Here is a 25,564-nt window from a genome sequence, read left to right on the forward strand (position 1 = left end):
ATGAAAAATAGAAAAATCCATTTTGGGGAACTTATTCTACGATGACATTTATCGAAAATCCTGTAGTAAACTTTTCGCATTAATTCACTCAAACATAAAATTCTCAAATGCCACCACTTTTTTGGGTCTCCCAAAAGAAAGATATTCTTCGTCATCCTCTTTTTTCACAATCTTTCTGATTGTGGAAATATTCAGCTGAAATGTAAGTCGTTTAGATTTAGATGAAACATTATATAAATTCTTACATTGAATATGTTCGCTACCCTACCGTCTGACGTATTGTGGATTTTAGAATATCAGAGGGTATAACTATTTGAATGGGCGGACCTAAATTCTAAATAGCACTTCCTGAAACCCTATCTCTTTTTTCAATCACATTCGGCATTTTCGTAATGAAAATTGATATTAGTTGTGGCAACGGCGTTATGACATTAACGATATTTCATGAGTGCCAACCTTACTTCGTTCTAGTTACAAAAACTTGAGAAAATTATTTCATGGCCAACCGACTGCTTAAATAAATTTGAATGAAGTATAAAATCCTTCAGTTTGTGAAATGACTAGTCTGTCAGTCACTAGACGTTTTCTAAAACGCTATTGAAATACAGATCTTTTTCTACAAACGTCAAAAAATGACAAGGTTCGCGCATTGGCAACAATATGCGAAGTGACCCTTTTTTTCATTTTCCTTCGTTACCATGACACCGTGCGCGAAGTATATGGGATTTTTATATCTTAACCTTTATGTTCCTCAATCAAGCAAAAATCCAAGAAATCATTCATTTATTAATGTATAACAATAATTAAGGCTTTCACATTGTGAGAAAATTTAAGACTACCTAGTTTTATTTATTATTCACAATGTTAACATTAATGGTGCAGCCAGTGCACGAACCAATAACCAGATAACTCAGATTCAGCTCGTGATATCGTAGATTTAGGAGTTGGATGAGACTATCCATTTTTGATTTGCAAGCAACTGCCGTAGAGGTGACAGCACTTGATCCTGAAATTTCAATACTCTTTTTCATATTAAGCTAAGCATGTTACTCATTTTAGAATAATATTTTTGACGTTTGTAGAAAAAATTTTGTTTGCATCTCATGCGCGAAATACTTTGGTGATCTCGACTATTTTTTTAACGAGGCGCAGCCGAGTTAAAAAAAAATCAGTTCTCGATCACCAAAGTAGCATTTCGCGCACTAGATACAAAAATAACTATTTTACAACCGGCCTGAAATTTTCAGTCAATTTGTAAACTGCGAACAACTCATCGGACAGATTGTCAAATCAAAATGAATTTTATTCTTGAACGTTTCGTATCTCGAGGTGACTGGTGAATTGAACTGTTTTATATTGGCATTACCAGCTGAACTTCATTATCCTGGACACATGGACAAAGAAGAAAAAAAGATAGGTAATAATAATAATAATATACTTTATTTTCATGGACAATGCATACATGTATTGTGTAGAAAATTGTCAGTAAAACAATCAGCTGGGGTATACAGCAATGAATACTATACAAATAAAGTACATAGAAAAGACAAACAAGTAACAGTGCACCCTATTACACTAATTTCAAAAAATCATTCAATTTATAAAAACAGTTGACAAGGAGATAGCTATTAAGACTTCTCTTGAAATTTACTTCACTACGGATACTTTTAATGTCATCAGGTAGTGAATTGAAAATTTTTTTTCCCATATAATTCGGCGTATTGAGGGTTACATTATATTTACAGAAGGGAATATGGAGGTATTTATCCTGCCTTGTGGATCTTTCACGCATAAGATCATTGGTCGAAAACAGAGCTCGATTCTTGAAGACATAAACAGACATCTCAAAAATATACAAACATGCGAGAGGTAGAATTCTATATCTTGCAAAAAGTGGTCTACAGGAAACGAATTGGGAGACACCAGCAATCACTCGCAGTATCCTCTTCTGCGCGATAAACAGACTCGGAGCCAAGGATGAATTGCCCCAATATAGTAGGCCATACCTCAAACGTGACCCCACCTGCGCATGGTACATTAATACAAGCTGATCTGGAGCCAACACAGTTTTTAAATTACGAAACAGAAAACACTGCGAGCTTAATTTCGTTAAAAGAGACTCACAATGATCTCTAAAGCAAAGGGTGTCATCCAAAATCATTCCCAAAAACTTAAGAGAAGGAGTCTGAGGCAACGGCTCATCATAATCATTTGATTTTACCTCAAGCGGTTGAACTTGTTTCTGTCTATTGAGAAATCGCACAATTTGAGTCTTTCTAGGATTGAGACACAATTTATTTTTTATACACCAATCCAATGTGTGTTTCATTATTTCCGAACAAACATCACTGAGTCCGCTATCACTCCCGTCACTGACAACAAAAGAAACATCATCTGCATACTTTACCATAGAGACCCCCATTGGGTCAGCTCCCAAAAGTGGCAATTGATCTAGATCATTAACTTAGATGACAAATAGAATAGGCCCCAACATTGAACCTTGGGGAACCCCGATATTTACCTCTCTTTTTTGAGAAGAATAATTTTTAAGAACTGCGCCATCAGAATGACGAACCGTCACGTACTGACTCCGACCCGACAAAAATGAGGCAATCCAGTCATGGGCCTTCCCACGGAGACCACAAGAAACCAATTTCGACAACAAAATCTCGTGGTTGACACAGTCGAATGCCCTGCTCAAGTCACATGAGATTCCAGCAGGACACTCGCCTGCCTCAATGAAACTCACAACCCTATCCACAAATGAACCAATAGCACTAGCAGTTGACCGGCCTGAACAGAAGCCATGTTGGCTAGCATTAATTACATTCTTCCTCTCCAAAAAATCAGTTAGCCTTATGAGGAAGGGCAATTCAAAAACCTTTGAGAAACAAGAAGAAATCGTTATAGGGCGAAAATTTTCCAAGGTTGGTGAATGGCATCCTGATTTCACAACAGGTACGACCTTACCTATTTTAAGAATTGAAGGAAAGCAGCCCGATGTAAATGAGAGATTTACTAAAAACAACAACAAATTACAACAGGTAATACCTTCTTTAATATAGATGTAGGAATATCATCGAAACCTTTAGAAGACTTACCTTTTAGCCTATTATTCAAAAGAGTCAACAGTTCGTCACAAATGAAGGGTTTCAAGAATATGGAATCATTCAAAAGGAACCACCCATTTCAGGTAAATGAGAGTTCTGTGATGGTAGCGAATTGACAACTTCACTGGGTTTATCAATGAAGTAATTGTTGATCATGTTAACAATTACCTGAGATAACCACACTTAGTTTTTAATATTTTAATATCAACAAAGGGCAAAGGTTATGGAAAAGAAAAGGAATGCAACATATTATTTCTTTTATTTATCTCAATAACAAATACTTGTAGCAGCAAGGACGGTCAAATGGCATCTGTATTCATGAAATAGGTACCTTGAAACAAAAACACCTCTGTATCTGATATAATTGAACACTATATAGGTTATGTTTCTTACCAGAATAGTAAATCTAGATAAAAAATATCCGAGAAAATATCCTTGTATAATGCTTCTTCCAACTCTTCCTTTTTATAGAGACATTGAGCAGTCGTAACCTACAAAATTGCACTTCTCCATTAAAAAAACTGAAAACTGAATAACATTCAGGCGAAACGGTTAAAAGGATGTATACTTCATTCAACTTTATTTTAGCAGTCGGTTGGCCATGGAAATTTGACACATTTCACTCTGTATAGTACGAAAATGTGGGGTTATGAAGCTTGTCAAAACATTTTTGGGTTTTAAATCAACGCTATGTTGCCCGTTCTACGTAAAAGTTTCTGTTATTACGTATTTTATCACAATGTCGAATCTCTTCGGAAACTATGTGACGAACATAATTGAAGTTTATACAAACTGATTGAAGGCATACCAAATCCAGTTATTTGCATGGAAAATACAAGAGATCAGTATAATATCATAATATGCACTCGCTTGAGGAGAGTTAATGTTCGTTATCTTCTTTGGCTTACATCATTTGTAGATTTCAAAAATATTAACCCGAAGATGAAATGCATATGATGCAGTGGTTGGGAATGGGTATCTCCCGAAGGAATTAACAGATAATTACAAGAATGTTAAATTCTTCAACAAAAATCATCTTGCATCAATATAAGTAAAAAGAGTTGAAGGAAGTTTCAAGTTAAGATGCAACTTCACCGTTGAACAAAAATTTCACATGAATAAACAATAAAACAAGTAACAGGGCAACTTGCGCGTATTTGTGGCTATTCATCTCCATACAATGATGTAATTATAATAATTAGGTATTTATTAGTGCCTTAAGACATTTACATTGTATAGGAGAAGTCAAATGAAAAATAGAAAAATCCATTTTAGGGAACTTATTCTCCGATGACATTTATCAAAAATCCTGTAGTAAACTTTTCGCATTAATTCACTCAAAAATAAAATTCTCAAATTTCACCACTTTTTTGGGTCTTCCAATAGAAGGAAATTCTTTGTCATTCTCTTCATTCACAATGTTTCTGATTGTGGAAATATTCAGCTGAAATATAAGTCGTTTAGATTCAGATGAAACATTAAATAAATTCTCTTATATTAAAAATGTTCGCTACCGTCTGACGTATTGTGGATTTTAGAATATCAGGGTATTACTATTTGAATGAGCGGAACTGAATTCTAAATAGTACTTTCTGAAACCCTGTCTCTTTTTCAATCACTTTCGGCATTTTCGTAATATTAATTGATATGAGTTGTGGCAACGGCGTTATGATATTAACGACATTTCATAAGTGCCAACTTTACTCCGTTCTAGTTACAAAAACTTGAGAAAACTATTTCATGGCCAACCGACTGCTAAAATAAATGTGAATGCAGTATAGATATGACAATTCGTCTGATATCTTGTAAGTCGGTTTACAAACTGACGTACAATTTCAGACCGAATGTAAAACGATCTGTATCTTGAAATCGTTTTAGAAGGCGTTCGGCAGCACTAGCACAAAACGACTAGTCAGTTTGCAAACTGACGGATTTTAGTATCCGACTGCGACATATACACAACGGTTAGTCAAGTCTTCAGTAAAATACAAATCAAAGCAAATCGGATAATTAAAAATTCCTGGTGATTACATTCCCTAGAATTAATAAATGTAACGAGTTGATTGAGCAATAAAACAAGCCGATTGATTAAACTCAAGAGAATAATAGGGGGAATGCAATAATTAATCAGTTTTCATCGCGAGCCATTCCGGTGATACCCGCTGTACCAGAATTGACGTTCAAACTATAAAACAGAGACAGGGGTAAGATGTCTCTAAAACAGTGGTGTGTACACTTGTCATTTGTTGTAAGCATCAACATATACCACGATCCATTCAAGATTCATGTATCTTATGTATGAAAATAGTGGACATCAGTTAAAATTTTTACCAAGAATTTTTCAGATTGTTTGGATTCTTGTGATCCGACTCAATGGAATAAATGCTTTTCGCACTTTGGACGAAATTAACTTTTCCTTAAGTGCCTTTCCGCTTTTCATACAAAATTACGATATATAGGTTAATGTCATCATTGTTTACATTTTGGGAAGATGAAGTAATCCAAGAAGACATATTTGACTTTTTTTCCAGTTTTTTTTTTGGATATTTTGAAAACTATTCGATTTAATACAATGGTTTTAACAGAAATGTATTCACTATTGAATACTCGATCATACCAGGAATAGAAAACTTGAAAAGAAATTTTTTCGTCGAATTTATTTTCACTCCCTGTATAACCGGAAGTTTTTGGGCTTCGAAAATATTTTAGCTCTGTAGAGAACTTCGAACAATATCATAATCCCAATTTTCAGATTTCAAATATGTCTAGTTCTCCAGAAACGTCTAATAGGCACTCGAACTTGAGACACCCTGTATAAAAGTACAGAGTGCTCATTAAAAGAGCCATGCTTCAATAAAAGCAATACAATAATCAATTTGCCAATAAGAATATTTAGAACATGAGAAACTGGTAGATATTAGTAATATAACTACACTTGAGCTTTATAGATATAGATGTCGATTTAGATGTTTCACTATTTCAGTGCTGAAAAAAGCAATCTTAAATTGAACTAGATTATTACCTCAACTCTCAACTGAATTTCAAGACAATAACAGACTTATCTAGATACAATGCAGATAATATACGATAGTGAATAACCTAGAAAAATGGATTCACAGTCCTACAATTTTGTTGATTCAACACATCACTTTTGTTAGGCCCGGCGCAAATTGAAACGCAAGTTAGTGAGGTGAAGCAGCGTGAGTTTTTGTAAAACATAGAAAAGAGCGAGACCGCCCAAGTAAAGCGTGACAGTGACTTGTCAGTTAGTACGTGCAGCGCAGGAAAAAGCTGCGTCACCTCACCAACCTGCGTTTCTATTTGCGCCTGGCCTTAAGGTCGAAAATATTCGAATGTTTGTGAAGTAAAATCATTTCTTTCCTGTCAACTCATAAAACTATGTATAAGAAAGAGACAGCTAATCAGGTATTTTTATTCTTAATATTTCTGCACATGCTCAGAAGTCGATTCCGGACACGGGTTGGCTTCAATTTTCGAAGTCCCATTATCGATAGAGAATATAATAGATATATGAATGGAGAGGTCTAAAAACATGGTGTACACACTCCTCACTTTTGAATGCAATGGCATTTGAACAAATCGAGAATAAGAAATTTTTTTCATGGCGGAGCCACCATGTCATTTGCTTCGTTATATCCCAGTTCTATCAGAGAAAGTCCGATGATACTCTCTCGTTTTATTTTGTTCTGCGTGGATCACAAATTACAGTAATCTGTGATCTCGATCGATCAAAAAATGAACTCGTTCATTTTGTCAGCTGTTAATGGATATTTGTGATTTACACTTTAATTTTAGTTGTAGAAACAAATCTGCAGATATTTCAACACTATCCAAGCAGTACCTTCTTTTGTTTTATTTTTCGGCAACAATAATTGTAGCATGTGTATGAGATACAGTTTAAGCAGAGGTTAGCATAAACGGGGTATCATGCAATTTGGTGTATATGATACAAGAGCTTAGGGAAAAACCTCAGTATAAAAAAACACTTTCTCCCCGTGAGTGTAGTGGATTGTAAGAAATGAAAGTGTTCAAGCTGAAATATTTTATATTGAAGGGCATCTAGCACTATAAAATGAAAATCCAGTAAGTCTTCTCCAAGATACCAGAAACTTTTATCTGAAATAGAGAAATTTAAAAAAAGATTCGGAAACTGCATGTAGATATAGCCCTAAAACAATCCTGAAATTTATAAATCGGACAATGATTAACCAGATGATTTATGGTTTCTTCTGATTCCACGCATTCACAACTAGGGCTTTCAACTGAATTCCACCTGAAAAGCATATTATTGCAACTTCCGTGAGCTGTTCTTATATGATTCAGAATATATTTTTTCCTGATCATCAAAAAAGGAACTCTATTCGAGGGATTAGTACCTATTTCTTTGTTAAAAATAATGGACGCATTCCATTCAAACTGCCTAAGCTACTTGTCCCTTATATTCGAATTAAGAAAAGAGTTACATAAAGTAAACATAAAGGTTTACGCGACTCTTGAAATCGTATTTTCTGGAATGTAGGATAGAATTGGAAAGGATCGAAATTTATTCCAGGAATTCATAACCGCAGTCTGTCAACGTATATGAGGCGGAACAATGTTTGAAAGAACTGGTAACCATTGAATAGGTGAAGATCTAATAGTTCCAGTTATAGTTCTCATGGAAAGATTCAGCTGTGCATCAATTTATGCACATGAACACTATTAACCCAAACAGGGCAACAATATTCAGGAATTCGGCAACGTTTTACTCGAAAACGAAGTAATGTTGCGCATTCACATTAACTGTCAATTTTTCGCCGCATATTTTACTACTGAATTAGCATTCTGAAGTAAGAATATAAATTTTCTTTTATTTCTTCTGAAGGGTACTTCGGAATATAATATAATAGGTATATAATATTATGATTTTTATGGTAACGACTCTGAAGCTCTGCTGCTCTGACATAAAGAATCAGTATGCAGTTCTTTCCCATAGACAAATTACTTTTCAATTCCCCGTTCAAATCGAAACATGAGATATTTTTTGAGTTGCTGTCGAATATTCTACCGCTTCTTGTCTGAAAGCACAATTGATGTCGTTGTATTATCGAAGAGAATTAAGAATATGATTGAGTATTGCTTTTGCATTTATGCTTTCTTAGTTTAGGTCAGTATAATCTGTTCGCTGTGAATTATTTTCCTCCTTCAATCTCGTTAATAATAATTGCTACAATCTTGTTAATAATAGTTAATTATCCAGATGCAGAAAAGGCGGAATTCGGCGAATGGCCTCGAAGAGGTACTAGAGAGTACAAACATACTTTTAATACTTTTAGAATTTATACTGCATATCCATCACCGGATTGTCTGGAGAGCGCATGAGAAGCAGAGCTCACATAAGGCAGTTTTTTGCAAGATGCCGAAAATGAACTGCCCACCATAATTTTTTGAACAGCCGGAAATGAAAAGTATTTATTTTTTCTCGATCAATATTAAAAACCAACATATTAACCGCAACCGCAGAGACAGATAAGATACCGATAAACAATCAAATCATAGGCGGCTTTCGTATCACCTTGACCAACAGCAGAATATATAATATTCTCGGTGTTGTTGGCTTGACTGATATGCAGATTATGAAAATATAGGGAATGCCATGAGAAAGAGGACCACTGTAAAAATGCAATCGCCCAGTGCTATAATAATTTTAGTGATGGATTATTCAATATTCAACTGACCGCTCCATATTTGATTTGCCCCACTTTTTATTAAGTGAGCTGCGCTTATCTCATCGGCTACGAGCTACGAACGTATTAGAAAGCGGTCCATAGAAACATTCGGTAATTTATCACATTTTATAAAACTATTCTCGCACTGGGCAATTGCATTTCTACGGCCCCTTCTTTCTCTTGGGGTTTACTTTTTATGAAACTTTGAAAAATTCACCTCTCGAAATTTTCAAAGTTTTCTGTGATTCCCATGGCCCGATAATATATTTTTTCGATAATCATTTTTCATATATAAATAAAAAATAATATAATAAATCTCATATAAATTTGTGACAGTTCAGACTTTCTCTGGACTCGATAACATTAGCAGTCGAATTTTTCATATTCATTCACACTTCTAAAAGCAAATTACGGATTTCATTGAACGTAAGTTATTGTTGATATCATATATGAGATTTTCAATGTTTCGTTATGTTTTCTCAATAACCAACGAATATACAGACGCAGATAATTCAATAAGCGAGGCTCGCTCTCTGGGATCGCCAGTTACGGTGCACCTCTAAAACCGTTGCTAGAAATGTGTTGCTGCTTTCACGCCCGTTTCGATCATTCGATCATATTCGACCCTCGAACATACCGAAAACGATCATGTAGAGAACATGTAGATTCCTATGCATCTTTTATTAGACAAAAGACAACAACTCTCATTTTTTTGGGATTGGTTGTAGGGTATCTCTGGTTTTCTGATAATGTCTCTACCCCGATCGAGATGGAATGAGAAGCGATGCGATTTGAAAGGTCGAACTATTGAATCTTGAATAATCCATAAGTTGATGGTGATTGTGAATGCAATTATTGAGTTGTATACTATCGATCAATTGATTAAGTATACAGGGTTTTTCAAATTGAGTCGGCACCATTGCCAACACCGTTATTATTGATGCTACGAATTCGGTTAAATGGACAAACTAGTAGCATTTTTAATGGCTTTCTCGATGCCGAAAACAAACAAAAAATTGACAGTCGCGTTTTCAAAATATTTGACAAAATGATATTTTTTTGAATGAAACACCCTATATTTTATCATGCATTTCGATTCGTAATAACATTCTCAACAACAAAGCGCATATCACCTTTCTTCCTAAAGTTGAAAATGAGCGGCTAACGTGGAAATATTTTCATTCACTAGTACAAAAAAATTCTTCGTTAGGTGAATACTCGAGTGAATAAAACCTCATCAAACACCCAATTTTGGTACTCATATGAAAGACAATAATTTTTTTTGGGTTTTTGGATCGACTCGAGTTGATCGATGAAGCCCATAGAACTATAAAGAATTATGTGATAGAGACCTGGTTGCGGCTGAGAGGTTGAAGAATAACACTTGATTTTATTGCCAGAAATTGAGGCTAATGAAAAATCAATTGAGGGGTTTCATTCATCAAAAGGACCACACATTTGTTCTATATCAAAGAAATCTCGGCCAACCCTTGTCATTCTTGAAGGGAAAAACAGAGGATTAACATTTCGATCGAATATTAAATTTTGAAGAACTCCTGCAACTATATCTTTTTATCCATGCCGAATCGGAAAAAAAAGTGAAGGGAAATTTTTTTTATTTCGACCTCAATGATCAACTGTTAAAACATATTTACAAGTGAAAGATGAACTATGTATACCTTCATTGAAAATATCTGTTCCGCATATTCACGATCCGACTATAAAGTGTAAAAGGACACAATAGCTCAGGTACCTACATCTTGAATCCACTTTGAGAGCATAACTAAAATAATCTACTAAAATGAATCCAATTATTTTCAGTTGTACTCAGAGATTATTGACCAGGTGAATGTAAAACAGGTGGAGGTGATTTATGTAGAGGTGTACAACACACCATGCTTCAGCTTCAGCATTTCAAGCCATGAATTACAATTCACTCTTTCTGAAAAACAATTCACTAGTCTGAAATCCAAGGAACATTTTCTGAAATACAACTACTGATATGAATTACATGTACTCGTAACAGTTTCTGAAATGCAATTAACAAATCCGAATTTCAAAGTATACAAAAAATACATAATTTTACATTTACCCACGTAGAACGGACAACATAGCGGTGATTTAAAACCCAAAAACAGTTTTGACAAGCCTCATAACCTCACACTTTCGTGCTATACAGAGTGAAACGTGCCAAATTATATTATAGGTATAGGTGAGTTAGTTGTTACAGCTTGTCGAAAGAAGGCATGGCAAAAAAACAAAACTAATGATGAAGAGGAGTAAGCCAGAGAAAATGCAGAAAATAATTGAATTTTATGCGTCTACTTTAACTTTTAACTGTAATATCTCAGTGAATTCAATAATCGAAAAGTTTCATTTGATAGTGCACTTTTGCCAACTCAACACAAGTCGATTCATTCCGATGGAATAAAAATTGGGTGCTCGGGACGAGGGCTGTTTTTGCCTGGTCCTGATTGGCGAAGGTTCTACCGGTGATAAAGTTATCGAAGTGCTTGAAAATATCGGGATGATGAAATAACGAATGTTATGTTGAAGAAATTACCTAGAAAAGGTATAGCTGCTGTAACAAATATCGAGAATGGAATTATGAGGATAGAGCACTACCCAGAAAAATGGAAAACAGCGGAAGTCATAGTGTTCAATAAACCATTCAAAGAGAAAAAGTTAGCACAAAACTGCAGACCGATAAGTCTACAGTCGGCGTTAGGAAAAGTAGTAGAAAGAACTATATCCACGAGGCTAAATGAGGAAACCGAAAATCGGAAAAACTGAAACTAATAGCACCAGAACAGTTCGGATTCAGAAGAGAGCATTCAACAGAGCAACAATTATTAAGGCTCATGTAATTTATTCACATTACAAAGGGATTCCAAAATAAACAAGCTACGAGTCTTGTTTCACTAAACGTCGCCAGAGCATTCGACAGAGTATTAGAAGGAGAGCCAGAGCCAAAAAAAGTCTCTGAATTTCTTAAGCCTGGTTTTTTCTCAGGTGATTACAATCATAATATACAATAAAATGCTGCGGTCAGTCAAGTGGATGTTAGAACATGTGCCTCTGGTGCGCGGTCAAACATGTCGTGATTACCGACATAATAAAATCAATTTCTTAAGGCTGAAACTTTACAAACTTTTGTATTTTGGTATGTAAATCAAAATTATGATAGTCAGTCAACGTCCGATCGGGACACAGCTGGTCAGTCAGCTTCAATGTGCGTAGTAGCGTCGTTTATAAGGATGCAATTCGTTTATTAAGCGTGAATTTTTTTTTGTAACTACTACTGACTATATTATTGATAAATAAAATGGTCAGTCAGCCATTCCGTAGAACAACGCCCGTCAGTCAGTGGATAAGAAATTAAATTTTTTCGCTCCCTATAGATATTACATCATAATCATTTAAAGTATAACACATTTATTTTAATGAGCAACTGTTCTTTAAAATCTCAGAAATAAAATTCGGTCGAAATCAACAGGACACTCAACGAACATGGGTATACGCACAAGTAAGAACTCATTGATTTTCAAACATTTCTAATATTTATTTAATTCATTAACGACAACAAGCTATAAAGAATCATCACATGATTCCTCATCTGAATCTTCATCTGAATCCATATCATCATTTTCACTATCGTGATCTAACAAGTCGAGCTCGGGTATTAAAGATAAAGATATTTCTATACCTGTATTTTCTTGCAGAGGTGGAATAATGACATCTTGTACAAGTTCTGGTAATTGGTCGCCTTTGAACCAATCAAAGTCATATTTCTCATCCACCAATTTCCACCCGTAGTCTGTAGGAGATAGCTCTGTTGGAATTTGACGGTGAGCATTACGCCAAATATTTGAAATGAAGCTCACTCTTAAGAACTGCTACATCAATTCCGATTGGCATGGTGGCATACTCGACCCATCTACATTCTTTATTTTAATGTTAAAAGGATCATTTGTGGTGCTTAAACATTTATACGTCTGTGAAAATAAAACGAACCTTGCCTCGTCAATTGATTTAATTTTTTTCAAGCCGTATAAATGGCAAATTCTTGAACCTTATTGAACATGTTATTCTGGTTGCTTGCATATACAAGTCCAAGGTCATCGAATGTTTTTCGAAAATCATCGCTTCGCTTTATTATCTGCAGAGGTTTTTTTTTACCTTTCTTGTAAAAAGCTGGGTTAAAATCACATCCAGTCAAAGCATGCAGTCCTAGAAGAGCATTGCAAACAGAATTTCCCAATTCTTGATGCATTCTACTGACATTAATCATCCTTTGATGCTTTCCAGTCACACGTCCAGTCCAGTCTACGCACATTAAAGCTGACTGACCAGCTGTGTCCCGATCGGACGCTGACTGACTATCATAATTTTGATTTAGATACCAAAATACAAAAGTTTATAAAGTTTCAGCCTTAAGAAATTGATTTTGTTATGTCGGTAATCCCGACATGTTTGAATGCGCACCAGAGGCACATGTTCTAACATCCACTTGACTGACCGCAGCATTTTATTGTATATTATGATTGTAATCACCTGAGAAAAAACCAGCCTTAAGAAATTCAGAGACTTTTTTTGGCTCTAGCTCTTGGACTATATGGCATGAAGGATTAATATGTAAGATGAGATGTGCTGGATATTCGATCAAAATATTCAAGTCGATCAGGAATTATCTCAAAAATAGAAGATTTTACGTGAAAGTGGAAGGAGAAATAGAGGCTGGTGTACCCCAAGGGTTAGTACTGGGGTCACTTCTGTACAACATATACATTAATGATATTCCGAAGAATCCAAGAACCATGCTAACGTTATATGCTGACGACACAGGCATAGCAACTCGACACCGCAACCCAGAAGTAATAGAACGAGTTCTACAAGAAACGATTGACGAAACAAATGACTAGTGCATAAAGTGGAAAATCAAGTTCAATGGACTAAAGAGCCAAGCAATATTACTTCAGAAGAAAAGGCTGCGAACCAAAACGCATCTAGAGGTTGAGGGCGAAGAAATCGATTGGCAAAATGAAGCCAAATATTTAGGAATAACGCTTGACAAAGGACTTACTTGGAAAAGTCATATCAAACAAGCAATCGACAAAACGATGAATAGACTCTACCCTCTGGTAGCAAGATGAACCACATGTCGAAAGAGACAAAGTTATCAGAGCCGTTGCTAGGCCTCAACTGATTTATGGATCAGTTGCCTGGGATTTCGAGGCAAAGAGCCATATCAAAAGAATTCAGGCCACTGAAAACAAGCTGATACGATGCGCAATAGATGCACCTTGGTTTGTCAGGAATAGACAGATTTATAGGGACCTAAAATGGGAAACCATAACGGAATTCATGAACATAAAAGCAGAGAAATCAATGAAGAACCATCCGAATAAAGAACTCAGGAGACTAGTGGAATACGACCCAAAGGCAGACAAAAGTAGAATGCGAATTTACCGAAGGAGACCAAGGGATCAATTAAAAAGAGATAATAATGAATAAGAACAGAAACTTATTGAAAAATCCAATAAAGTGTTATCTAATAAAGAATAAACGCATAAATCCCAGCACGATAGTGTGCGAGAAGAAAACCGACTAGGAGATAAACGGTTCACAGGCAAATGCCCAAAACCAATATTCAAGAAGCAGTTAAGGGTTTTTAGTGGGTCTCGAGCTCAGGAGAGTGAGAATCCCCACACCTGTTCCCCCTCAGGAGAGGGTGGTTCGTCTGACTTGCAGATTTTCTCCCTGCTACACCAACAACAAAAAAATAGCAGGATAGGACCTCTTCTGTTGACTAGTGCTGCTTGCTGCTGATACAATTTTCGGTATATTGTCGTATTGTCTATTTCCTCACAATAGGACTCTGCTGTGATGGTTTGGCCCTATTGCAGAAAGTTGTAGTGAATCACACCAGCCGCAGACCACCATATAGTAAACATGCTCTTTTTTATGGGTTTTCGCTTTGGGAAATGCCTGGGTGGCTCATCGGTATCCAACCACTGCCCTGAACGTCTCCTGTTGTTGTAGAAGATCCACTTTTCATCACACCTGTTGATACGATTCGAAAGAGGTTAGTTTTGGTTGGAGCAAAAGAGCAAAGTAGAACAGACCTCGAAACTGGACAATATCTGTCGATCGTTCAAAGCGTAGGGTACCCACTTTTCGAGCTTTTCTCCAATACGTTTTGAATCATAAAACATCGCATGGGAGCTGATGCCCAGTTCTTCCGCCAACCCACGCACCGTTTGTGATGGATAAATCTCACCAGGGTCCTCAAATCCTCTCCCTGGATGACTTTAGAACCTAGGACGACCACTTCGCATCTTCGAGGCTAAAATCAGCGGAACAAAATTTCACAAACCAACGTCGAAAAGAGCGTTGAAAAACACTTTTATTGCCAAATGCCTGGTTGATTTTTCGGGCTATTTCGGCAGCGCTTTGCTTCAATTTTTATTTGTAGAGAAAGAATGGCCGAAAATCGCTTAACAACATCAATTTGAAAATAAATAAAAAATTAAAATATGGAAAAACATTATCAACATCAGTGTGCGGAGTACATCGATCAGTATATACCACGACACCGTAGAATAAATATTTATTGATATATGGAGCTATAAAAACACATGACATTAAAACGGACAAAACATTCGAAACAACCCCGTAATTGTTAATCAGATTAAATTTCGATTTTTGGATTGGATGTTGTGTATATATTTATTATAATAACGATTAATATAAATCATTTTTTTCTGATCGAACCAATATTGAGCTATATCGCCTTAGTTACCATGTGTCATAACACACTCATATTTCCCTAGGGAAATATGAAATGTCAGATCATATTTCCCTAGGGAAATATGAAACGTCAAATCATATTTCTTTCAAAACGTCGAATCATATTTTATTTCTTTACTTAGTAACAAAATGGAAACTGCAATTGTTGAAATTTCCACTGAAAGTTTTTCCACCAGATACAAAGGAAGAAGAAATATCTTGTTCATAATTATTCGTCGACGAGACTACAGTTTTCTTGAGAACATTCCGTGCAGCAGCAGTCTCGGACGATTCTCCCAAAACGGTCTTCAAAGACTGTGATGCTGCAGATGGCTCTCCCTCCACACCTGCTATCATCTTCGCTACCTTATTTTTGTGCAGCATACTGTCAGCCAGATAGCCTTCTGCAACAGACGAACTTTTCCAACCACCATGTCTCTTGAGTGTTGTCATTGAGGCTCCTGCATCGGCAACCAAAGTCGCGGATGTTCGTCTTCCACAATGGCCTGTATTCATTTTCGGATTATCTAATCCCAACCATTCAGCAACCTTACTCGGAATTTTTCCGAAGGTATTTTTGCCGACAGGCTGAAGAGTGCACTGCTTATCTCTATAAGCTGCGAAGAACCTAAGAACGCCTTGCGGACGCAACGCCGAATACTCCCGCACCAAACGAGCAGCACCCAGATCTTCTTCATCAATTATAGTGAATATTCTGTTTATATCATTCTTAGTTTTTGAGACTTTAATTATGATTACCGACCCACGATCTTCGATATCTGAAGATAGCATATTCACCAGCTCTTGTGTTCTGCAGGCGCCAAAGATTTCCAGTATTAAAACAACCTTCAAAATTGTGAATGTAAAAATCTTATCAACAGAGGAAATCAAAATGAAACTTTTACCTTATACATCAAAAAAACGTCATTAGGAGCTTCACTCAAGAATGTCTTGAGCTGCTCCCGGGACAACACTGCTGCTTTTTTAGGAACGTATCCTTTATTTTTGTTCTTAACAAATGCTTCGACTTCATCGAATAATTTGACATCAGTTTTTTCCTTCAAATGTAGCATTGATCTTAACATCGATAGTTTCGGCCATAACGTGTTTGGTGAATATTTCTGCGACTGGGGATCGAATGAATTAATCATACATCAAGAATAACAAGAATCAGAGCAACATACCAAATCTTGGAAATATGCTAACAAAATATTATCGCTCACACCGTCCACCAAATTTTTTCTTTTCCACTCCTGAAAGCAATCGTACTCTCTACTGTAGGCAGCTTGAGATTTGGCCGGAACCAAAGATTCACGGGCTTTTGCCGATTGAGTTTCGACGTAGTTCGACATTATTTCAATAATTTTATTTCTGACAAGACGTCAAAATGAAACCAGTCAACCATGATTTTCAGAAACATGGCCCATAGCAACGTTAAAAATTTAATTATTACAAAAATATACAATCTAACAATGATTTCCCCATAACAGATTATTTCAATCAGAAAAAAACTATTGATTACACCACGGGAAATATGAATATATTTCCCTAGTTGTAATAATAGCTATATGCAGTACTCAATTCGAAATAAATGAGTTATTTATTTACTAGTAAAATAATGACTTTCATAACCGATAGACGTAGAATGCTTCTGGGCTGCCATAAGTTATTTCAAGTCAAAAATTTTCACAACTCTACTAGGTCTCCCCTATATTTTATTGATCTGAATTTCAAGTTACACTTTCTGAATATCATATCAAAAATGTATAGTTCCACATACTTTTCTTCCATCTACATCCAAATTTTCGTACCTACTATTCATCATAGGAGTTTCATGAATGATAATTGTCCATATATTTTCACTTGGACCCTGTATGGGTTCATTTAATGTGTTTAAGATTTAAAATTCATACTGAGGCGATCAAATTTTATCATAAATGGTATAAATCTCCAACATTTGAATTCGATTGCACCTATCTATAATCAAGCGAAAAAGCTATACAGGGTGATTCAGAACTCAAGCCGAAAAATTGAGGAACGTATACAGGCTGCTATTCTTGATAAAAAAAGAAAAAGAAAATTTTTGGATATTGCCTTGTTTCCGAGATAAACCTAAGTGTTAAAATTTCTGCATGTTATCAATTTAAAACTATAATAGCTGATAAAAATACAGAAAAAATTAGATTGCCACCATTAGCATCGATACATGCTTGGCAACGCAGAATAAAGGAATTCTATACTAATGAGGGCTACCGCCTGTGAATTCGCCGCTAGATGTGCTAATGTAGCGTGAGGTTCAAATCATAGACTGGACTATATAATTAATATTAAGTTTATGGTCACTATATATCTATAATACTTTTATTGATATTACGTGTTCTATGCTATAAAAGAAATGAAGCCAAATCATTGTCAGAAAGGGACTTACACACATGCGCGAATTAAAAATACAAATATGAAGAACAAGATATTGATTAGTAACCAAATATTTCTATATTCGATTTCTCCAATATTATGATCTGTGAAATGACAAGTCCCCGTCATCGTTGATAAACAAAGCCATATTTTGGCGATTAAGCGTCTTAATCGATGTCTTAAAGCGTCTTTAAGCGTGACGTCATTAATTTTGTTGTCGCAAAAATAGAATATCGCTGATGGTTGAGTCATCTGTCGTTGTCATTAGACAACGAATCGAATTGTGAATTTTTCAATTTCTATTCTATGGCTATTATTTGAAAAATATTTATTTATTCTAAATGATAATGCAGAAACTGCATTATTGGCAATAAAAGCACTCTTCCCTAGTAGGAATTCAAATCAAATTCGATATAAACAACATATTCTCCCTTCTTCTTTATATTACCTCTTTCCGCTTAAGACGTTCTGTGCTTAAGACGACACAGGCCAGAGACAAGATGACTCTATGACACAGGCGCTCTCCACAGACCGCCAGGTTCCGCTTAAAGCGTCTTAAAGACTGACGTCATGACTTATTCGCTCGAATAGCACCGCTTAAAGACGCTTCACGCGTCTTAATCGCGAAAATATGGCTCAAATCTTGCATTAGTTTGTCTATGTTCAGGACTTCACTCTACAAAGGCGCCAACTGGTGAGCAAAAAAACGGTAGCCCCCATTGCATGTTTTGCCTATTCTGAGTGGATTCGACTGCATTAATAATTCGTTCCATTAATTGTTCTTTATCATTAATTTCCACTGCGTAAACTTGTTGTTTCAAATGTCCCCATAAAAAATAATCCGAAGGATTCAAATCAGGTGATATCGCTGACCATAGCACCTTTGATAAGCGTCAGAAAACATCCGGCGAGATGGTTGTCGTCTATTTGGAAATCTCATGTTGTAACTACTCCCGACAAGCTTTTAATGAGTTGCCATCACAAAAACCGCACACAAAAATAATATCTGCATATTCTTCGTTAGGAAACTGCATGTTTAACAGAAGGACTAAACCAGCAAAGCAATTTTTGAATTGGCAAACAGTAAGTGTTCTATCACCAGGTGACATTCATCTCATATTCTAGGCTTACTGTAATTTATGACATTTAATTGGTTGCATACAGAAACATTAATGTCCCAAAAATTCGGAAACATAGCCTCATCGGCCGAATTTTTTTTTACGTTTAATCAAGAATATCAGTCTCTATATGTGCCTCAATTTTTCGCCTCGAGTTTTGAATCACCCTGTATATGTCAAGAGATACCTATCGTAAACTTCATAAAATAATTGGAAAACAATTATAAAAATATAAAAGTTGTTTTATTCTAAGATAATCGTCTCCCTCTCGTCTTCACCATATAATTTTAAGATAATCTGTTAATAAAATTATTTTCTTCATTTGTATAACAAATGAGTAGACGTGTTAATCAACCTCGGATGTTACCTTGAGATGATAAATTTGAATCAAGTTCCATTACGTATTGCTCCAACAATAATATCTTACGACCTGATGTTTATAACCAGTTCTTTGATATCTCTTCGAATATATTCCGAAGTTGTTCGTCGTCGAAGAATCATTGCAACTAGTCGACTGAGAAGAAATTTCCCCCGCATCTAAGAAAGTGCTCCGACAAATATTCTTGTGAGATATTAAGTGGTCTCAGTAATTTTTTTCTTATGTCATTTTTGGTTTCAGAACAATGTGGCGAATTGGATTTGTAGTACTTGCGTTGGTTTACTGTACATCTGCAGCGGTGAGTAGAAAGTTGTTAACCCATTTAATGAATCTGTTTTTGCTTATTCCTTTCGCTCGCACATTATTAATTAATACGCAACAATGTTTATGATTCCAATTAACGCAAATTATTTTTTTGTTTGACCAGGTCGGATATGTTTCCAGTGACCGAATTTATTTTATCTTATATATGTTTCTCTTCCACAATATCGCATAACTACATTCAAAGACATTACACAATAATGATAATGACTATTTTCGGAGGTAGTGAATCTTTTTTTCAGCTTCTGTCATATTATGCATCTGTTTTCTAACAGTTATGGATACAATAAACTGTTCGAAGAAATTTAACGCAGTTTTTTGACTTATAAGTATTGCGGAATAGCATTTTTAATAAATTTTTTTTTTTAAACGTGAAAAATAATATATACAATAGTATAGTTCATTTCATGTGATTGTTCAAACAAAAATGATTCGATTCTTTCTAAAATATACAGGGTGGGCAAAATTCGAGGGATTGAATGGCAGCTCTGTAACCGCAATAGCTAGGAAAAAATGGATAGCACATTTCCGACCTCGATTTTCAAGAAATAGGTGATAACCAAAATCACATTCCTCTTTCTTCTTTTGCTTCGGAGTTATAAGTGTAAATCCATTTTTCGAATCTTTGCAATTACAATTTCGTTAATTTTCAGTGATATAATAGAGAAACAACCAGTGATATAGTAATAACTTTTTTTGTATAAGTATAGGTACCCTATGTTTTTTTACATAATACAGTCCCATATTTTTTGGATTGAGAATAACTATAAAATAGGGGAAAGTGGGGGAATTGGGAACACTTAATTTCAAACGCTGAAAAATTATACAAAAAATCACTAAAAGTATTAAACTTCCATTGAAAAATGAACTTTGCTCATTTATGTACTAATCGGAAACAAAAAACTATAAAAAATCAACGTTTCCTAAAAAATATCAACGAAATCAAAAAATACTATCGTTTCTAATTACCCGACACCCTATGGGGTAATTGTGAACAGTCCTGGAGCAAATAAAAATAATTAGAAGTGGCATATATCACACAAGTATCCACGTCTTGTTTCTGTTGCAGTACATTTTTCATGTGCCCCTAGTTTACAAGTATCTCATATGATTCAATCCTCCATTGGTGGGGCTTCATACCTTACATAGCGAATTATGCAGAAAAATTCTTCTTCTGTGTGACCTGGGTTGAATTTCTCAGTCCTTTGCTTTTGGCGTGCCTTTTTGTACCATTTTCATGTTGGTTTTAGGTTCTTTTTGTTAAATTTTTTCCTTCTTAACATTTCTCTGTAGGTATTTGCCTTCTTTGCTTTTCTTCGTGTTGATTTTTCATTGATAATATCTTGAATTCATTTTGTTTCAATTTTCGGAACAGAGTATTTAGTTCAAGTTTAGCCTAATGTGAGCTTTTCGTTTCTTAAATCTTCGAACACACAGCAGGGATATTCAATTTTATATTTCGTTTCGGTCTTCTTTGTATAATTTCTTGGCATCTAGATAGAACACATTTCAACGTTAATATATTTGTTAACCATCAACCAAAGCAGCACAGAAGTAATTGGGAACACAAGGGATATAAGGAACGTTCCCAATTACCCACCTGACATCGTTCCTAATTACCGCAAGTTATCAAAAGAATTAAAAATGGCTGGCATTCACTTACCCATTTTCTTTCAACTTCAAATCACGTAGGTTTTGGAAAAACAAAGTACCAGTATGGAATCAACAAAATATGGCACTTCTAAATTTCAAAATAAGATAGTTACAATTATTATTAACACACGAAAAAATTATAGTTGAAATGCGGAATCCATTCATCGACTCACTGTAATAGGAAATATGCAACTTATCGCCGCAACTTTTGAGTGAGCCCTGAATATCGCCAGATGCATCTGTTGAAAATGTTGAAGACAGTGTCGCACATGAGGAAGTATTTTTTATCTATCTGTTCCCAATTACCCGCCGTTCCCAATTACCCCACTCTCCCCTATACATGGAGTCTTTAGTTGTTCTTCCAATAAAAAAAATACTCAAAAACAAGTTCGGTCAAGTTGGTAGGTCATTTTCATTGATAATATGATAATGAGCATTTTATGCTTCTATGTCCTATGTTATGTCAAGTTAAGAGAGACTTTGAAGATCACTTTCATTCCAGATATTTGAAAGGATGAAAAATTCGCCAATTTGGAATGTATAACTTTCGGAAAATTCTGCAATCAATATATTTTTTTCAACTAGTAAGTAGATAATCTACACAGGGTGAGGCTTTGTCTCGTACAAATATTTTAACAATAGATTCTTGAAGTCTAAAGAAACTTTTTTTTTCTTCAAGATTTTCTTCCGAATCAGCTCGGTTTGAAAGAAACAGGCTGTTGAAAAACTATAACATGATGTTATTTGTAGTTCGATCTCACAAACGGTTTTATCGAATGAAATGAATTTTGGAATATAGTTTTTCATTTATTTGAAGAATCTTTTACGGACACGAGATGTCACTCACGTCTTCCAGTTTTCTCATTATGAGCATCACGTACCATAAAAATACCGAAAATTCAAAGTAGGTACCAACTCTTGAAACTAAGTTGGACCATTGAGTATTACGTTGTTTGGGTTTAATACTCAATAGTTGGACGCTATCTGATGAATATTTGAACGTTCTGTGAAATAAAACTATGTATTCTCCATATTTTCTGGTATAATGCGCAGTTTTCGCCTAATTTAATGTTCAAAAATCAAAAAGTATCTGTAAAATTTGAAAAATTGGGTACTGAATACAACTCTGTTTAAAAGATTTATAGATGTGTAATGTCACAGATTCAGCTAGTTATTCTGAAGGTGATTTCGTTTTTCCAGGGCTTGCACAGCTCATTATGAAAACTGAAAATGGCTATATCTTTTTATCAGGACCGAATCAGAAAAAATGGTATAGAAAAAAAGTGTTTCCTTTGATCTCAAGAATATAGTATTAAAATATTTGTAGGATTCAAAAATTCGCCCTGTATACTAATACCACAGCCTTTTCAAACACCCACACAAATAAAGACAGCTCTGCTAGTACTATATAGTATAGGTACTTATGAAGTAGTCATAGAAATTCCCTTTATATCCTCATATTCCGAGCATGTTTTCAAATATCCGAAATGAAAGTGATCTGCAAAGTCTCTCATTACCCGACAAAACTTAGAAGCATAAAGTTCAGTATCATATATCAGGTATCAATCAAATTAACCTCCAACTTGACCAAACTAGTTTTCGATAAGAACAATGAGAGACGCGGACTATACTATATATTCTGAATCAAAAAAATAATAGGACTGAAATATATGAAAGAAACATAGAGTTTATATTTAAAAAACTGAAATTATTCTACATAAAAGATGTCTATAGAATGTTACATTCGTTTTTCAATATCACTGAAACTTTACGAAATAGAGGCATAAAATTCTTTGTGTCCTTATGTTATGAAATTATAAGAACGCTTCCGCCAAAATCCTATGTTAGATTTTTGAATCATGCGCATTATGACGTGAACCTACTACACGTCAGAATAATCTGTAGGCACCTTAAGCGTCTCGCATTCATTGTGATATGTCTCAAAAACGTTTGAACCTAGAAAAAATTGCTCCCGACTAAATTTGCGGAAAAAGTTAAGCTCTTCAACTTTTATAATGAATTCGAAAACGGTTTGAAACCCAAGAGAAGATTGATAATCAAGAGAAAACTGATTTTTGTGACTTTTATCGCCAATTTCTGTTGCTCTGCTTGCTAAAATTGTCAGATGATATTTTTGGCGTTATTCTTGAACCATAAAGTTGCATCCACATTATGCAGCTGTGTAAGCGCATGCACCGTCGGCTCGTGCCGATATGCCGCCGTGTGCCGATGAAAAAATCGCTCAACTGTGGGCCTAGACCGTGAAAACGACAACCACTTATGTGGATGCGTCTTCTCTCGTTGGCTGTGCCGATGAGATTTTGCAAGGCCTTTCGGCACAAACCGGCATAATGTGGGTGCATCTTTAGCTTCAAATTAAGAAAAAAGTCTGCGCGCTCGAAAATGATGTACCTACATGCAACGTCTTTTTCGCAAGATTGTCGTCCGTGCTCAAATTTTCATCAAGCTTGAATTGACAACTTGAGAATGCTGGTGAGAAAAATACACTCTTTTTCAAATTGTAGTATTTGTAATTGAGGGGTTCAGAGCTGAAGTGAACCAAGTCCATTCAACCTTGTTTCGAAATGAATGGGTTAGAAGTTGTATTTCACCCATTACTTCTAAAGTGACTTCTTCAGATTTTAGAAGGTTAGAATGTAAGCATATGCTTACATAAGAATAATAATAAATAAAGAAGTCACTTTTGAAATAATTGGTGATAAACAACTTTTAAGCCATCCATCTCAGAATTAGGCTGAATGGACTTGGTTCACTTCAGCTCTGAACCCCTCAATTGTAGAATTATATTTATTGTCCTAGACAATTCCCACTATATATAGGTAGAGGTACTCCAGTTGTATTAATCTGACACTCTTGAAAATCGCGAATTTCCCTCTTGGGCTCCCTAACTATTAGAACAGAGTAAGGACTTCTCCTCAAATAGTGCTAGAAATATTTCTCATCGAATTGCTATTATATTATGAGTGAATGTCAAAGTATCTATCGTGTCGTCATTTTTCTTTTCTCTTTTTCAGCATCAGAAAGCAGTAGCAGTATTGGAAAATAAAGAGAAGGCTATTTATGGCAAAATTGTGTTCGAGGAAACCGATCATGGTATCTTGATTAACGGTAACATAACGGGATTGAAGGAAGGAAAACATGGATTCCATATTCATGAAAAAGGAGATATCAGTGATCCGAAATGTTTATCCGCTGGCGGACACTTCAATCCATTTAATGTAAGTTTCATATTTGTTTCTACTGTTTTGATTACACAGTGGTATCAGTGGTTTCCCATGTTCGTGCCACGCAGCCCTGGTGAGGAGTAACGAGGCCATTTTTTGGCAACCAAAAAAAAGTTTGGGAATCACTAAACGTTGAAAAATAATGATTGAAATTGATTCAGATTCATGAAGTCTATTAATGTGAAAACCAACAAATGCTACAACGGATACTGCCGCGAATTCAAACGGTTCGAAAGGTATCCCTCGACTACTTGATGACAGCAAAATACTGTATTTTGCCCACCCAGCAGATTGCCAACCTGAATGATAACCATATTGCTCTTCTGTGGACTTACTTATCGTAAAAGGATACTCAGTGCCTATCTAAAGATGCTCCATACAGGTATAATTGCGTAATGAGCAGGTTCATTGATGTTGAAGTATAAAGTCAAACTGAGAGTATGAAGCAAAAAGCAACATACTGCCATCTTCAATCCACAAGTCTGGAAAGTGAATTGAGTTGGATCTCGTGCCTCTACAGGCATCTTAGTCCATCAATTCATTCTGTTTCTGTCGCGGTGGAGTTTTGTTGCTCTGAAGAGTTCGCACATATTTATCATACCAGTTTTTTTTGATGACACGTATCCAAATACTGAGTATTCTGTATAACAGCTTTCTCATGAAAAAAGGGACTCTTTTTCATTTCATTCAAAAATTAACAGTGTTCGAGTAAATCAATTTTAATAATAGGTGAACCAATATGGTTGATCAGTCATCATCATCATCATCATCCTCAGCCTTCACTAGTCCACTCATGGACATAGGC

At 35.4% G+C, this 25,564-nt stretch overlaps 1 protein-coding gene across 5 annotated transcripts in view; it reads left to right on the plus strand.

The window, feature by feature from the left end:
• Window positions 1–25,564, plus strand: part of LOC123312957 (superoxide dismutase [Cu-Zn]-like) — a 50,014-nt gene that overhangs the window by 10,919 nt on the left and 13,531 nt on the right. For 2 of the 5 annotated variants that reach the window (XM_044897586.1, XM_044897588.1), the window contains exons 2-3: window positions 19,781–19,838; window positions 24,550–24,753. In XM_044897586.1, the coding sequence (XP_044753521.1) occupies window positions 19,785–19,838; window positions 24,550–24,753 (258 nt within the window). In that variant the 5' untranslated portion in view covers window positions 19,781–19,784. Of the gene's footprint in view, window positions 1–5,230; window positions 5,315–19,569; window positions 19,727–19,780; window positions 19,839–24,549; window positions 24,754–25,564 lie in introns of those variants that run through there. The other 3 variants (XM_044897587.1, XM_044897585.1, XM_044897589.1) reach the window with 3 other exon arrangements.

The sequence above is a fragment of the Coccinella septempunctata genome, chromosome 5, assembly GCF_907165205.1.
Source record: "Coccinella septempunctata chromosome 5, icCocSept1.1, whole genome shotgun sequence".
NCBI classification, from domain to species: Eukaryota; Metazoa; Arthropoda; class Insecta; order Coleoptera; family Coccinellidae; genus Coccinella; species Coccinella septempunctata.